This window comes from Rana temporaria, chromosome 2, assembly GCF_905171775.1.
Source record: "Rana temporaria chromosome 2, aRanTem1.1, whole genome shotgun sequence".
NCBI lineage: Eukaryota > Metazoa > Chordata > Amphibia > Anura > Ranidae > Rana > Rana temporaria.
The window spans coordinates 66104623-66122381 of record NC_053490.1 but is presented as its reverse complement, the minus strand read 5'-3'; the positions used below and the strand labels follow the sequence as shown (position 1 = coordinate 66122381).

The window sequence follows — 17759 nt, the reverse complement described above, 5'->3', positions numbered from 1 at the left end:
ATTGCGATTTTTTTTTTACGAAAAATATGTAGAAGAATACGTATCGGCCTAAACTGAGGAAAAAAAAATGTTTTTTTTATATATTTTTGGGGGATATTTATTATAGCAAAAAGTAAAAAATATAATTTTTTTTCAAAATTGTTGCTCTATTTTTGTTTATAGCGCAAAAACGAAAAACCGCAGAGGTGATCAAATACCACCAAAAGAAAGCTCTATTTGTGGGGAAAAAAGGACGCCAATTTTGTTTGGGAGCCATGTTGCACGACCGCGCAATTGTCAGTTAAAATTACGCAGTGCCGAATCGCAAATAGTGCTCTGGCAATTGTCAGTTAAAACTACGCAGTGCCGAATCGCAAATAGTGCTCTGGTCTTTGACCAGCAATATGGTCCGGGGGTTAAGTGGTTAAATAGGGTGTTTCTTAAAGGAACAGTAAATTCAAAAGTAAAAAAATACTTTATTGTAATTATGTTTGATATTTGATAGTAAATTTACAGGTAGTGGTATTATACCATGTGATTTACTTTATATGTGGCGTTATTATACCATATGATTTGCAGTATAGGTGGCGTTATTATACCATGTGATTTATAGTATAGGCTGCGTTATTATAGCGTGTGATATACAGTATATGTGGCGTTATTATAGCGTGTAAATAAAAGTTGTATTTTTATCATAGCTTGTAATCTGTTTTTTGGGAACTTAAAGGAATGGAAGGCTTTAAATGGAGCCAGTATTGGAGAAATGGGTGTAGACACTGAAAGGGTGTGGTTACTGAGGGGTGTGTTTACTGAGGGGCGTGGTCACTAGGGGCGCTGTAAAGCTTTCTCGCACATGGCGCCTAAAGGCCTAAGGCCGGCCCTGGTATGATGCATGCATATTCTTAGCCCCCAAGTGCATAACTTTACATTTATCAACATTAAACCTCATCTGCCACTTAGTCGCCCAATTAGACAGAGCATTGAGGTCAGCTTGTAAATTGGAGACATCCAGCAAGGACGTTATTCCACTGCATAGCTTGGTGTCATCTGCAGACAGAAATGTTACTTTTGATCTCAGACCCAATATCATTTATAAATATATTGAAAAGTAAGGGTCCCAGCACTGAACCTTGGGGTACACCACTGATAACATTGGACCATTCAGAGTAAGAATCATTAACCATGACTCTCTGAATTCTGTCTTTTAGCCAGTTTTCTATTCATTTACAAACTGATATATCCAATCCTGTAGACCTTACCTTACACATGAGCCGTGTGTGCGGAACTGTATCGAACGCTTTTGCAAAATCCAAGTATATCACGTCCACAGCCACGCCTCTGTCCAGGGTTTTACTTACCTCTTCATAAAAGGAAATCAGGTTTGTCTGACAACTTCTGTCTTTCATGAATCCATGTTGTCTGTTGCTTAAATAGTTTTTATCCAGCAAGAACTCATCTATGTGGTCTTTTATTAAACGTTCCAGTATCTTCCCAACTATAGAAGTTAAACTAACAGGTCTATAGTTACCGTATTTATCGGCGTATAACACGCACAGGCGTATAACACGCACCCTAACTTTAGGAGGAAAGTTTCAGGAAAAAAACTATCCACAGCCCCCTGCGTATAACACGCAGGCACAGTTTACCCTCTATTTTCAAGGTAAAAAAGTGAGCGTTATACGCCAATAAATACAGTACTTGGTAAAGACTTTGTTCCCTTGTTAAATATGGGCACCACATTGGCCCTACGCCAATCCAGTGGTACTATCCCCGTCATTAATGAATCCCTAAATATTAGATACAGTGGCTTTGAAATTACAGAGCTCAATTCTTTTAGGATCCGTGGGTGGATGCCATCAGGTCCAGGTGCTTTATTCTGTCTAAATATTTCTGGACCATATCACTTTTGAGCCATTGTGGATCATTTGGGGCTGTGTCACTCCCACCCCCATTATGGACATGAGCTCCCCCATGCTCCACTGTATACACAGAGCTGAAGAAAGTATTTAAATTAGCCTTCTCTTTGTCCTCAGTCACCCACTCTTTAGATTATTTTGTAAAGGGCCTACATGTTCAGACCTGACCTTTTTTACTATTAATATATTTGAAGAATTTCTTGGGGTTTGTCCTACTATATTTTGCAATCTGTCGTTAATTTTGAATTTTTGAATTTCTTCAGTGTTGTCACATGAAGAGATATAATAAAATATTTACAAAAATGTGAGGGGTGTACTCACTTTTGTGAGATACTGTGTATGTGTGTGTGTATATATATATATATAATTATATATATATATATATATATATATATATATATATATACAGTTGTGTCAAATGTTTGCAGACCAAAATGATGGACAAATGAGGGGGAAATAGGGACAGAGGGACACTGCTCCAAATCAGGGACAGTCCCTCGAAATCAGGGACAGTTGGGAGCTATGTATTCCCCACCGTTACAACCTTTTGTACTGTTTGCTCCACTCTATTAGATTGTAAGCTCTTCTGAGCAGGGCCCTCTTAACCCTCTTGTTTTTTTATTGTATTTTAACTGTATTGTCTCCCTTTTACATTGTAAATCGCTGCGTAAACTGTCGGCGATATATATAAATCCTGTATAATAATATTGCACACATAAACACTTGTTAGACACATATTTATCCCTTTGATTGCCTTAGATCAGGGGTGTCCAAACCTTTTTCAAAGAGGGACAGATTTGATTCGGTGAACATGCATGAGGGCGGGCCGACCATTTTGCCTGACATTCTTTGAACCATTAAATTCGGTCTAAGTGTGTTCGTCCGAGCACTAATACACTGCCCAACAAGTTGATTGGTCACTCTACAGAGCTGCACCAGATTTTGTGTGCACCTGTTTTAGTAAATCTCCCCCTTAGTGCCAGATTGCCCACTGTCCCGCTCTAAGTCTCTGATCAGTGCCATTACGAGTATAAAAATAGAAATACACAAAAATTCCAGTATATATCCCATAGCTTGTAGATGCTATCATTTTCATACAAAGCAATATACAGGTATACACTTACTGGGATTTTTTTTTTAAACCAAAGACAAGTAGCAGAATACATTTTGGGCACAATTTGTTAAGATTTTTTATTTATTTTTTGAGATTTGTTTTATAGCAGAAAGTAAAACATATTGGGCCAGATTCTCATACATTAACGTTGCTCCTGGGCAGCGTAATGTATGTGCTATACGCTACACCGCCGCAGGTTTACAGGTTTACATCCTGATTCTCAGAACACTTACCTGTAAACTTGCGGCGGTGTATCGTTAATTCGCTCGGCGCAAGCCCGCCCAATTCAAATGGGGCGGGCACCATTTAAATTAGGCGCGCTCCCGCGCCGAGCGTACTGCGCATGCTCCGTCGGGTAAATTACCCGACGTGCATTGCGCTAAATGACGTCGCCCCGACGTCATTTGCTTAGACGTTTACGTGAATGGCGTCCAGCGCCATTCACGGACGTCTTACACAAACAACGTATTTTTTTAAAACTTTGACGCGGGAACGACGGCCATAGTTAACATTGGTTGCCCCTGCTAATAGCAGGGGCAACCTTACGCGTCGCGTACGCTACGGAAACGACGTAAATTCTCAGCGTCGGACGCGCGTAGGTTCGGGAATCTCGCGTTCTTACCTCATTTGCATAGACGACGGGGAAAACGACGATGCGACACCTAGCGGCGGGAAAAAAAATTACTTTTAAGATCTGACAGCGTAACAGCCTTATGCATGTCAGATCTAATGGTTATCTATGCGCAACTGATTCTGAGAATCAGTCGCATAGATACCCGGGGCCAGATGAGGAGTTACGACGGCGCTAATGGTGTTGCGCCGTCGTAACGCCTTTGAGAATCTGGCCCATTGTTTTTTTTGTTATTTTTTTTAAACTGTCAGTCATTTTTCGTTTATATAATAAAAAACCCAAAGGTGATCAAATACCACCAAGAGAAATCTCTATTTTTATATAAAATTTGTTTGGGTACAGCAATAAACATGTACGTCATCCTACCTGCCTGTGCAGCTCTGCTGCTGTATATCTACTGTGGTCATGCAGCAAGCAGTTATAGGAGTTCTATGGTCACAGCACATACTTTCATTTTATAACATCAGCATTGTAATAACAATAGCTATTTTTCATAATCCAATAAAAGTTTATTTGAGAAAAAACTATTTTCATGTTATGAGTTTTGCATATACATATCCCATGGTACCTTGCTGCCTGCAAGCAAGTGATTCCTGTACTGACTTCACCCCTTGAATCTCTTCCTCTCAGGTCTCTATAGATCAGAAGGCAGGCTCTGTGAAATGTGTGACACAGAAGTGCCTACTCACAGGACATTAATCCATATTCACTAAGAATTCAAGGAGGATCCTTAAAATGAATAGGAGTAGACTAGAAAGAACTGAAATGTAATGTGGAAAATATTTTATATGATTTTAAATGTAACCTTTTCATCGTTCCCCCAGTTCTGTTTTCTTGTTCCAGCCTATTGTACTCTAAACGCTCACATTTATAGAAACCTGTTCCTAGCCCAAATAAGGACATAAAATATGTGCATAAATGCCTGTATACTACATCTACCCCTAAGCCTTGTTTCACACATTATTCTGTGTTGGGATGGACCTGTATATGTGTGTATATACACAGGGCCGTCTTAATAGCATCATGGGCCCCTGGGCAAAGTAATGCTCTGGGGCCCCTACAATGGAGACAGTGCATGTAAACAGAAATCAAGTAGGTAGAAGGTAGGAGATATCTAGGGTGTAGAGGGGTCAGAGTGCTGGGGGATAACTGGGATGTAGAGGGGCAGCCTGGGCTCAAGGACCAGCTGCTTTGGGGAAAGGGCAGGGGCCCCCCATGCAGCTGGGGCCCCCGGGCAGTGCCCAGGTGTGCCCTCTCATTAAGACAGCCCTGTATATACATTATATTGTCAAAGCTATTTGGACGCCTGCCTTTATACGCACATGAACTTTAATGGCATCCCAGTCTTAGTCTGTAGGGTTCAATATTGAGTTGGCCCTCCCTTTGAAGCTATAACAGCTTCTACTCTTCTGGTAAGGCTGTCCACAAGGTTTAGGCTCCATTAGGTAGATTCAGAGAGAATGGTGCAAAGTTGCGGCGGCGTAGCTTAGCGTGTTTAGGCTACGCCGCCGTAAGTTAGCGAGGCAAGTACTTGATTCTCAAAGTACTTGCCTGCTAAGTTACGGCGGCGTAGCCTAAAGCGGGCAGGCTTAAGGGTGCCTAATTCAAATGTGTGTAAGGGGGCGTGTTTTATGTTAATGGGGCTTGACCTTACATTTTTGACGTTTTTTTTCAACTGCGCATGCGCCGGGCGCCTACATTTACCAGTGTGCATTGCGGCTAAGTACGCCGCACGGGCCTATTGATTTCGACGTGGACGTAAACGACCTAAATCCCTATTCACGGACGACTTACGCAAACGACGTAAAAATTTCGAATTTCGAAGCGGGAACGGCGGCCATACTTTAACATTACTATTCCATCTATTAGATGGAATAACTTTAGGCCTGATAATGCCTTACGGAAACGGCGTAAATGTACTGCGGCGGCCGGGCGTACGTTCGTGAATCGGCGTATCTACTAATTTACATATTCTACGCCGACCGCAATGGAAGCGCCACCTAGCGGCCAGCCTCAATATTGCAACCTAAGATAGGACGGCGCAAGCCGTCGTATCTTAGATATGTTTAAGCGTATCTCTGTTTGAGAATACACTTAAACATAAGTCGGTGTAGATTCTGAGTTAGGTCGGCTTATCTACTGATAAGCCGGCCTAACTCTTTCTGAATCTACCTACATGTACATAGCATTTTTTTAAGCTCCTAGAAGCTCTTATTAGAATTTTCTTTTCTGCTCCTAGAAGCTAATAGTGTTATCCTATGTGTCCATGCACACTACTTTAGGCTATTCGCATTTTTTGAGCTTCAGCTCTACTGCTTCTAAATTCTACTAACAGCTTTTTTTTTTTTTTTTGTTTCTTCCTTTATCAAAAATGCTACTAAAAGATAGAACAAAAATTATATCAGCTTTTTTCGTCCAGCATTGTTTTCTAGCTTTTTTTGAGCTTAACAAAAATGCTAGTGTGCATGGAGCCTTAGGAGTGTGTCTATGGAAATGTTTGACCTTTCTTCCAGAAGCGTATTTGTGAGGTCAGTCATTGAGGTTGGACGAGAAGGCCTGGCTCGCAGTCTCTGCTCTAATTCATCCCAAAGGTGTTCTATCAGTTTGAGGTCAGGACATTCAAGTTCCTTTACCCCAAACTGGCTCATCCATGTCTTTATGGACCTTGCTTTGTGCACTGGACCAAATCATTTGGCGGAGGGGGTATTATGGCGTGGGATTGTTTTTCCGGGGTTGGGCTTGGCCCCTTAGTTCCAGTGAAGGGAACTCTTAAGGCGTCAGCATACCAACACATTTTGGACAATTTTATGCTCCCAACTTTGTGCAAATAGTCTGGGGATGGCCCCTTCCTGTTCCAACATGACTGCGCACCAGAGCACAAAGCAAGATCCATAAAGACATGGATGAGCCAGTTTGGGGTTGAGCAACTTGACTGGCCTGCACAGAGTCCTGATAGAATACGATAGAACACCTTTGGGATGAATTAGAACAGAGACTGCGAGCCAGGTCTTCTCAGCAAACATCAGTGCCTGACCTCACAAATGCGATTCTGGAAAAATGGTCAAATATTCCCATAGACACACTCCTAAACCTTGTGGACAGCCTTCCCAGAAGAGTTGAAGCTCTTATAGCTGCAAAGGGTGGGCCAAGTCAATATTGAACCCTATGGACTAAGACTGGGATGTCATTAAAGTCCATGGGCCGGATTCAGATACATAGCAGTATCTGTCGGCGCGGCGTAACGTATCTCACATACGGTACGCTGCCGTAACTTAGGGCGCACGTTCCGTATGCAGAAAGAACTTGCGCCCTTAGTTACGGCGGCGTAATGTATGCTTGTCGGCGTAAGCCCGCCTAATTCAAATGGGGATGATGTGGGCGTGTTTTATGGTAAAATCACTGTGACCCCACGTATTTGACATATTTTACGAACTGCGCATGTGCCGTTCGTGAAAAAATCCCAGTGCGCATGCTCGAAATTACGCCGCAAGTCGTCATTGCTTTAGACGTAAGCGTAACTTACGTACAGCCCTATTCGCGAACGACTTACGCAAACAACGTAAAATTTTCAAAACTCGATGCGGGAACGACGTCCATACTTAACATTAGCTACGCCTCATATAGCAGGGGTAACTTTACGCCGAAAAAAGCCTAACGTAAACGACGTAAAAAAAATGCGCCGGCCGGACGTACATTTCTGAATCGGCGTAATACCTAATTAGCATATTCATCACGTAACTATACGGAAGCGCCACCTAGCGGCCAGCGTAAATATGCAGCCTAAGATACGACGGTGTAAGACACTTACGCCGGTCGGATCTTAGGGAAATCTATGCGTAACTGATTCTCTGAATCAGGCGCATAGATACGACCCCGCACACTCAGAGATACGACGGCGTATCTGGAGATACGCCGTCGTAGCTCCGTTCTGAATTTGGCCCCATGTGTGTGTAAAGGCAGGTGTCCCAATACTTTTGACAATAAAGTGTATGTACATGCTAGAAACGCTGTGTGCTGCCTAAAGCCTATGCTGTATTACAGAGGACAGTGACTATTCTGCTACAAACACAGTGTGGATTAGATTTACATTGTGAACATAATCCTCATATTCTTCAACATTTCAATAAGAAAAAAAGGTACACCTTTGTCAACACCCCTCCTATATCCCACCCTGGTCAACCTACAGCACAGCCAAATCTTCCCTTTATAAAGGTGGTAAAATTATACTTCTGGTACAAAAAATATTGTGATGTTATTGAAAGGAAACAGATATAAAAAAGGCAAAACGTTTACATAAAAATAGTGGGCCAGATTCACAAAAGAGATACAACGGCGTATCTCCTGATACTCCGTCGTATCTCTGTTTCTATCTATGCGACTGATTCATAGAATCAATTACGCATAGATAGGCAGAAGATCCGACAGGTGTAATTGTTTTACACTGTCGGATCTTAGGATGCAGTACCGCGGCCGCCGCTGGGGGGAGTTCGCGTCGTAAACCAGCGTCGGGTATGCAAATTAGGAGTTACGGCGATCCACGACAGATTTTCGCGTTCGCTACGTCGCCGCTAGTCTAGTTTCCCGTCGCAAAGTTAGTAGTCGTTTTTGGTGCCTTAACTTTACGCAGCAATCGTATTGCTGTATAAAGTATGGGCGTCGTTACCGCGTAGAAATTTGAAAAATAACGTCGTTTGCGTAAGCCGTCCGGGAATACGGAATTACGCTACGCGCGTCGCCGTTCGAAAAAATGACGTCACGGCAAGCAAAGCACGGCGGGAGTTAGGAAACTGAGCATGCGCGGTAGGTCCGGCGCGGGAGCGCGCCTAATTTAAATGGCACACGCCCATTTGAATTGGCCCGCCTTGCGCCGGAGGCCGCCGGCGTAGGTTTTCATCGCAAGTGCTTGGTGAATCAGGCACTTGCGATGAAAACTTGCGGCGGTGTAACGTATCTACGGCGAAATCTACGATACGTTACGCCGCCGCTCACCTACGTGAATCTGGCCCAGTGTTTTCAAAGTTAGTGATTGGACTTTACCACAGTGCAGAGTAAGGGCCCTTTCACACGTATGGATCCCGTGAGGATCCGTTCCTTGAACACCCGCTTGCTCAGCGGGGATCGCTCCATTGATCCCCGCTGAACTGGCAGATGACTGGGCGGACCGCTCTGTCATTTCGCCCTGTCAGATCACCGCTCTCCTCTATGGGGGGATCGGATGAACACGTACCATCTGTCCGTGTTCATCCGATCCGCAGACGAATGGAAAAATAGTATTTTCCTCCGTCTGCAGAATCGAAGCATAGCGGAGACCGATGAGATCAAATGTCAGCGGATGTTCATCCACTGACATCCGCAATCCTATAGGGATACATGTATGTCCCTTTTTCATCTGAAAACGGATGGATGAAAAACATTACCGTTCATAATGGAGTAAGCACATTCATCACGCTGTAACAGACTGAAAAGCGCGAATCGTCTTTTACTAAAACAAAATCAGCAAAAGCAGCCCAAAGGGTGGCGCCATCCGAATGGAACTTCCCCTTTATAGTGCCGTCGTATGTGTTGTACATCACCACGCTTTGCTAGAGCATTTTTTTTTCACCAAACGTGTGTAGGCAAGGCCGTTTTAATGATCGGGTTGAAAAAAAATGTTTTAGTTTTTACTAGACCATTAAAAACATCATTTTTTACAACCTGAAAAACGGTCGTGTGTACGCGGCATAAGAGTTTAAATTTGTATGCAATCAGGCAGGCCCTTGCACTATGTTACATGGTTTTGGTAAACCTGAAGATAAAAACCTGCAGGAAAACTGAATGGGCCAGATTTACAGAGATCGGCGTATCTCTGTGCGGGCGTAGTGCATCTCATATACGCTACGCCGACGTAACCTAGAGAGGCAAGTACAGTGGGGTGGATTCAGGTAGGGGCGCGCAAAACTGCGGCGGCGTAACGTATGACATTTACGTTACGCGGCCGCAAGTTTTACAGGCAAGTGCTTGATTCACAAAGCACTTGCCTGTAAAGTTGCGGCGGCGTAGCGTAAAAGGGGCCGGCGTAAGCGCGCGTAATTTAAATGATCCTGTAGGGGGCGTGGATCATTTAAATTAGGCGCGTTCCCGCGCCGAACCTACTGCGCATGCGCCGTCCCTAAAATTTCCCGACGTGCATTGCGGTAATTGACGTTGCAAGGACGTCATTGGTATCGACGTGAACGTAAATGGCGTCCAGTGCCATTCACGGACGACTTACGCAAACAACGTAAAATTTTGAAATCGCGACGCGGGAAAGGACGTCCATACTTAACATTGGCTGCGCCTCCTAATAGCAGGAGCAGCCTTACGGCGAAAACGACATACGCAAACGACGTAAAAAACGAGCGCTGGCCGCACGTACGTTTGTGAATCGGCATAAGTATGCAATTTGCATACTCTACACTGACAACTACGGGAACGCTACCTAGCGGCCAGCGTCAGAATGCAACCTAAGATACGACGGCATAAGAGACTTATGCCAGTCGTATCTTAGGCTACAGTCGGCGTATCTAGCTTTCTGAATACAGAAAGTATATACGCCGGCGCTACTTAGCGATTACGCTGCGTATCTATGGATACGCAGGCATAATTGCTCTCTGAATCTACCCCAGTATTCACAAAGCACTTGCTCCCTAAGTTGCGGTGGCGTAGCGTAAATGGGCCGGCGTAAGCCCGCCTAATTCAAAGTAGGCTGGTAGTGGGCGTGTTGTATTAAAATTAATTGTGACCCCATGTAAATTAAGCACCGAACGAACGGCGCATGCGTGCCATTGCTCAGATTCACGTTGAATTTACGCCCTAAGATACGACGGCTCAATGGCAACGACGTGAACGTAACCTACGCCCAGCCCCATTCACGTACGACTTACGTAGACAACGTAAAAATATACGCTTGTTCCGACGTCCATACTTTGCATTACCTGCGCCTCATATAGCATGGGTAACTTTACGCCGGACGTAAGCCTTACGTAAACGGCGTAGCTAAATCCGACGGGCGCAAGTATGTTCGTGAATCGGCGTATCTAGGTAATTTGCATATTCGACACATAAATCTACGGAAGCGCCCCTTGCGGCCATCGTAAATATGCACCCAATATACGACGGCATACGGCAACTTACGTCAGTCGGCTGAAGCCATATTTCAGGCGTATCTAGTGTTAGGAATCAGGCGCATAGATAAGACGGCGCATCTGGACACTTACGCTGCGTATCTGTAGATACGCCAGCGTAAGTGTTCTCTGAATCTGGCCCATAGTGTGTATGGGGCTTAAGAGTTATTCTCTAAAGCCCCTTTCACTTTGGGGCGTTTTTTTGGGCGTTTTTTAGGTGCTTTGGCTTTAACCACTTAAGACCCGGACCAAAATGCAGGTAAAGGACCCGGCCAGTTTTTGCGATTTGGCACTGCGTCGGTTTAACTGACAATTGCGCGATCGTGCGACGTGGCTCCCAAACAAAATGGGCGTTCTTTTTTTCCCACAAATAGAGCTTTCTTTTGGTGGTATTTGATCACCTCTGTGGTTTTTATTTTTTGCGCTATAAACAAAAATAGAGCGACAATTTTGAAAAAAATGCAATATTTTTTACTTTTTGCTATAATAAATATCCCCCAAAAATATATAAAAAAACTTTTTTTTTCCTCAGTTTAGGCCGATACGTATTCTTCTACATATTTTTGGTAAAAAAAATCGCAATAAGCGTTTATCGATTGGTTTGCGCAAAATTTATAGTGTTTACAAAATAGGGGATAGTTTTTTTGCATTTTTATAAAAAAATTTTTTACTACTAATGGCGGCGATCAGCGATTTTTTTTGTGACCGCGACATTATGGCGGACACATCGGACAATTTTGACACATTTTTGGGACAATTGTCATTTTCACAGCAAAAAATGCTATAAAAATGCATTGTTTACTGTGAAAATTACAATTGCAGTTTGGGAGTTAACCACTAGGGGGCGCTGAAGGGGTTAAGTGTGACCTCATATGTGTTTCTAACTGTAGGGGGCGGGGCTGGACGTGGGACATCATTGATCGTGTTTCCCTATATCAGGGAACACACGATCAATGACAGCGCCACAGTGAAGAACGGGGAAGCTGTGTTTACACACACCTCTCCTCGTTCTTCAGCTCCGGGGACCGATTGCGGGACTCCAGTGGTGATCGGGCCCGCGGTAACGGAGCTTCAGACTGGCGCGCCCGCGACCCACGGCTGGGCACTTAAAGAGGATGTACAGGTACGTGCTTGTGCCCAGTCGTGCCATTCTGCCGACGTCCAGGAGGCGGTCCTTAAGTGGTTATAAAAATGCGTGTAAAGCGCCTGAAAGATGCCTCATCTGCAATCCCAATGTGAAAGCTAAGACCCCTTTCACGCTGAGGCGTTTTTCAGGCGCTTTGGCGTTAAAAAAAATCGTCTCAATGGGAAGGGCGCTTTAGGAGCGGTGTATTTAATGCTCCTAAAGCACTGCAAAGAAGCTGCTTACAGGACTTTTTTTGACGCGGCGCCTCAGTGTGAAAGCACTTGGGCTTTCAAATTGGGATTGCAGATGCAGCTTCTTTTCTGGCATTTTACAGGCACTTTTTTTTTAATGCTAAGACCCCTTTCACACTGGGGCGTTTTTCAGGCGCTTTAGTGTGAAAGCACTCGGCTTTCACATTGGGATTGCAGATGCAGCTTCTTTCAGGTGCATTACCCCCAAACATTATATATATATATATTTTTTTATATATATATGTTGCAATATTTTATGTCACAAGGTATTTGTGCAGCAGTGTTTTAAACGCAACTTTTCGGGAAAAAGACACGTTCAGGAATAAAAAAGAAAAAAGAAAAAGTAAAGTTAGTCCAATTTTTTTGTATAATGTGAAAGATGAAGTTACGCCGAGTAAATAGATACCAAACATGTCACGCTTTATAATTGCATGCACTCGTGGAATGGCGACAAACTACGCTACCTAAAAATCTCCATAGGCGACGCTTTTTTTTTTCTTATTTATTTTTGTAATATAAAATTGTGTTTTAAAGAAAAAAAAAATTGTGATCACTTTTATTGCTGTCACAAGGAATGTAAACATCCCTTGTGACAGTAATAGGTGGTGACAGGTACTCTTTATGGTACTTCTTTGCACTTCAAAGTATTCAGATCGCCAAAAACTGTGATTCTGAATACTGTGTACTTTTTTAAAACCGGCGCCATTGGCAGCCGAGTAAACAGGAACTGCAGCTGCGGGCATCATCCCGGTATAACCCCTGAAAGCCGAGGACGCATATGTGCGTACGCTCGGTGGGAAGGGGTTAAATTAAAAGATATCTAATGGGATCATAAAGCATGAAAGTAGCCCTAAAATGGAGACCTTGAAATTTAAGAGTTTGAAAACAATTGCTGTGTTCTATACAGATTGGCCCATCCTACAATGTGTGTTACATTCAATCAGGGAATAGAAAGTGAAAGTGTCTGGAGGAATTTTCCTTTCTGTCCTAGCACTGAGCTCCATGGCTGATGTACCAAAACAATGTGCTTTCTGTAAGAAGGGTGAGGACGCTGAGAGACTGGACAGAGTTTCTAAAGACATCCTAGCCCATCACAATTGCATGGTTAGTAATTCCTGTCTGTGTGTCCATGTCTACTGTATGTCTGTGATTGTTCCTTCTGCCATGTGGTCTGACAATAGGCTCTGTCTTCCCAGGGATATGGAGATCTGTCCCTGGGAGGAATTGTCAGTGATTTTCAGTACTTCCAGCCGCACTGATATCTCTCCTATGTGTGTTAGATTCACTTTGCTGCACTAATTGTACTTTGGATTACTGCTGTAGACTATATTATGTTTGCTGAGCCTAAAGCTGACCATACACTGATATATACTCACCCACCACTTTATTAGGTACACCTTGCAAGTAATGGGTTGGACCCCCTTTTGCCTTGAGAACTGCCTTAATTCTTCATGGCATAGATTCAACAAGGTGTCAGTGTTGCCAACCGTCCGTAAAAACAGGCACTCCCCCCCCCCCCCCCCGTTTGTAAATGTCCGTGGTTGCGGGAATGTGCCAGTAAAAATAGCCGTGATTGGTTTGGCTTGGAACTGCGCATGGAGATTGGAGGCAAGGGGTGATGGTGGCTGCGGTGGCACCGCAGAGGGGGGTGGAGGCAGGGGGCAATGGAAGCAGGGGAAGATTGGAGGCAGGGGGTGTTGGTGTCACCGCAGAGGGGGATGGTGGCACCGCAGAGGGTGGGGGATGGAGACAGTGGTTGTTGGTGGCTCCGCAGAGGGGGATGATGGAGGCAGGGGGTGATTGGAGGCCGGGGGCCTGGGGGAGATTGGAGGTGTTAGTGGCAGGGGGTGATTGAAGGCAGGGGGTGATGGTGGCATCGCAGAGGGTTGGGATAGAGACAGGGGTTGTTGGTGGCACCGAAGAGGGGGATGGAGGCAGGGGGTGTTAGTGGCAGGGGGTGTTGGTGTCACCGCAGAGGGGGATGGTGGCACCGCAGAGGGTGGGGGATGGAGACAGGGGTTGTTGGTGGCACCGCAGAGGGGGATGATGGAGGCAGGGGGTGATTGGAGGCAGGGGGCCTGGGGGAGATTGGAGGTGTTAGTGGCAGGGGGTGATTGGAGGCAGGGGGTGATGGTGGCAACGCAGAGGGGGAGGGTGGCATCGCAGAGAGTCGGGATAGAGACAGGGGTTGTTGGTGGCACCGAAGAGGGGGATGGAGGCAGGGGGTGATTGGAGGCAGAGGGAGATTGTGTCACCGCAAAGGCGGTGAAGGCAGGGGGGTGTTGGTGGCAGAGGGGGATGGAGGCAGGGGGTGATGTGTCTAAATAATTTGCCCTTAATATATCGAAAATAAAAAAAATATGTTTTTTTACCTTAATATCTACCTTAAATCACATTGCTATTTGCCTAGCGTACTTGTTTGTAGCCTAAATACTGAAATTTGCACCTAAAATGTAATTTAGTAACTTTTGTGAAATGCCAGTAAAAACGTGGCTGCGCCAGTAAATTTCAGGTGTCGTGCCAGTAAATTTCAATCTGGTAGGTTGGCAACACTGCAAGGTGTTGTAAAACATTCCTCAGAGATTTTGGTCCATAGTGACATGATGGCATCACGCAATTGCTGCAGATTTGTCGGCTGCACATCCATGATGTGAATCTCTCATTCCACCACATCCCAATGGTGCTCTATTGGATTGAGATCTGGTGACTGTGGAGGCCATTGGAGTGCAGTGACCTCATTGTCATTTTGAAGAAACCAGTTTGAGATGATTTGAGCTTTGTGACATGGTGCATTATGCTGCTGGAAGGAGCTATCAGAAGATGGGTACACTGTAGTCACAAAGGGATGGACATGGTCAGCAACAATACTTAGGTAGGTCGTGGAGTTTAAATGATGCTCAATTGGTACCAAGGGGCCCAAAGTGTGGCAACAAATATCCCCCACACCATTACACCACCACCACCACTAGCCTGAACATTTGATACAAGGCATGCTTTCATGTTGTTTACGCCAAATTCTGCCCCTACCATCTGAATGTTGCAGCTGAAATCGAGACTCATCAGACCAGACTACATTTTTCCTATCTTCTATTGTCCAATTTTGGTGAGCCTGTGCAAATTGTAGCCTCAGTTTCCTGTTCTTAGCTGACAGAAGTGGCACCTAGTGTGGTCTTCTGCTGCTGTAGCCCATCTGCTTCAAAATTCGATGTGTTGTGAATTGAGAGATGGTATTCTAGAAGAAAGAGAACGGCGCCCTCTAAGTGCAGCATATTTAAAACATCTTTAATATAAAGGCTTCCGGGATTCAGGCTGGCGGGCGGCGCTTCGCGATCGGGACATGCATGTCCCTTCTTTAGGCTTGAGGCCATCAAGCCTAAAGAAGGGATACACATGTCCCGATCGCGAAGTGCCGCCCGCCAGCCTGAATCCCAGAAGTGACGACAACATCACATCACGGAGCCTTCACAATTCCCGTCCCAGCCGCCAGCCAGCGCTGTACACATTCAGTGCAGACAGGACTGCCACAGGACCCAGATGTCCACCATCACCCCGTGATGTACACACTTCACCAGGACTAATGCGGATGAAGCACATTTAACCCTTGACATGCCAGATTATCTCTACTCAAATGTGAGTGTTTTTAATCCCTTTATATTAAAGATGTTTTAAATATGCTGCACTTAGAGGGCACCGTTCTCTTTCTTCGTGTATGTTCTCAGAGCCTCTTCTAGCTTTTTAGACTGGCAGCCATCTACTAACTCAGCTACTTTCCTGTATACCTCCTTACATGGATTATATACCATATATTGATTTTAACCCCTTCCCTGCCCATCCACTTTCCGCTTTCCATTTATATATTTTATTGTTCTTTTTAGACAGCTATATCCAGAGTGCGCCATATCAACCCAGTGTTTTTTGTTTTAGAGATGGTATTCTGCATACCTCGGTTGTAACGAGTGATTATTTGAGTTACTGTTGCCTTTCTATCATCTCAAACCTGTCTGCCCATTCTCCTCTGACCTCTGACATTAGCAAGGCATTTTCATCCACACAACTGCCGCTCACTGGATATTTTCTCGTTTTTGGACCATTCTCTGTACACCCTAAAGATGGTTGTGTGGGAAAATCCCAGTAGATCAGCAGTTTTTGAAATACTCAGACCAGCCCGCCTGGCACCAACAACCATCCTATGCCACTTCAAAGTCACTTAAAGCGGAGGTTCACCCTCAAAACGAAGTTTACTGCATTTATACACTTCAGGCCATTAAAGATTGATGTTGTTTACATTTTTTGTCCACGATGCTCCCTTACCTCTAATCTGCTCCACTTCCGGGTATTCATCCCTACGGGGAGTGGGCGTGTTGCTCTTTTCCCCGACCGCTCTGTGCATTGTGGGAGCAGATTGTATGGTGTCCAGGGAGTGACGTTCAGGCCAATCACAGCACATCCTCAGAAATAGCTAGGCGTCTGGTCTCGCGCTAGCTGGGCAGTCACGTGACGCGGGAGGTGGGTCACGTGACTCGCAAAGCGCTGATAGAGAAGCACTAGTGTGATGGACACAGCGGGGCGTGTCCTTTTCAGGACGCCGCCCGCCGTTGTGATGGTAACTGTGCAGTGTTGACGGCGCGGCTCGCCGTCAACACTGCGCATGCGCGGGATTACGCGGTGAATGCTGGGAGATCAGCATTCGCCGCATCCCGGAAAAGGGTACAGGATCGCTTCAGCCCACAATTAAGATGGCAATGTCCATCATAATATTTTATAAAATATTATTTTCTTGGAAACGAGGATCCTGGCGGCTGCAAGAACGGCACTAGTGAGTAAAATAATTAGTATAGGAACAGCAGCAGATTTGTCTTAAAAAAAAAAAACGTTTTCCCACAGAACCTCCGCTTTAAATTCCCTTTCTTCCCAATTCTGATGCTCGGTTTGAACTTCAACAAGTCATCTTCACCATGTCTAGATGCCTAATTGCATTGAGTTGTTGCCATGTGATTGGATGATTAGCAATTTGTGTTACCTTACCAAACAATTAAACAGGTGTACCTAATTAAGTGGCTGGTGAGTGTGTATGTATATGTATGTGTATATATATATATATATATATATATATAAAACTTCACAGGTGTGGTAGGCAGCACATGGTATACGTCCTAGTGCCAGCAATCAAGCCTTCCCAACAGCCATATATAAGTAAAAGTCCAGGGATTGCTACACTTAAAATGTATTAATTCCACATGTAATAAATGACATAATTTTTATGTTGTTCCAAATAACAGTTTCGGGGGTACAAAGCTTATGTCCTTCTTCAGATGGGAAGCATCTTGTTCCCATCTGAATCTGAAGAAGGATGTAAGCATTGTAGCCCTGAAACTGTTATTTGGAATGACATGAAAATTACCTTATTTATCGGGGTATAGCGCGCTCCTGCGTATAGAGCGCACCCCTAAAGTTGCCCGAATTCCTGTGGAAAAAAGGATGTTTTGTACTTACAGTTTTGGTGTCTTGCGCGGCATCCATCGGCGGCCTCGTCGGGTCCGGCGTCCGTCTGCGGCTTCGGGTGTCCTCTTTGTCGGGTCCGGCGTCCTTCTGCAGCGTCC

At 44.7% G+C, this 17759-nt stretch overlaps 1 protein-coding gene across 2 annotated transcripts in view; it reads left to right on the top strand.

Moving 5' to 3' along the window:
• Positions 1 to 13100: 13100 nt before the first annotated feature.
• The window catches only part of LOC120929095, a 106596-nt gene continuing 101937 nt past the window's right edge, over positions 13101 to 17759 (top strand). The window contains exon 1 of one of the 2 annotated variants that reach the window (XM_040340303.1): positions 13101 to 13263. In XM_040340303.1, the coding sequence (XP_040196237.1) occupies positions 13162 to 13263 (102 nt within the window). In that variant the 5' untranslated portion in view covers positions 13101 to 13161. The remainder of the gene's footprint in view (positions 13264 to 17759) is intronic. The other variant, XM_040340304.1, reaches the window with a different exon arrangement.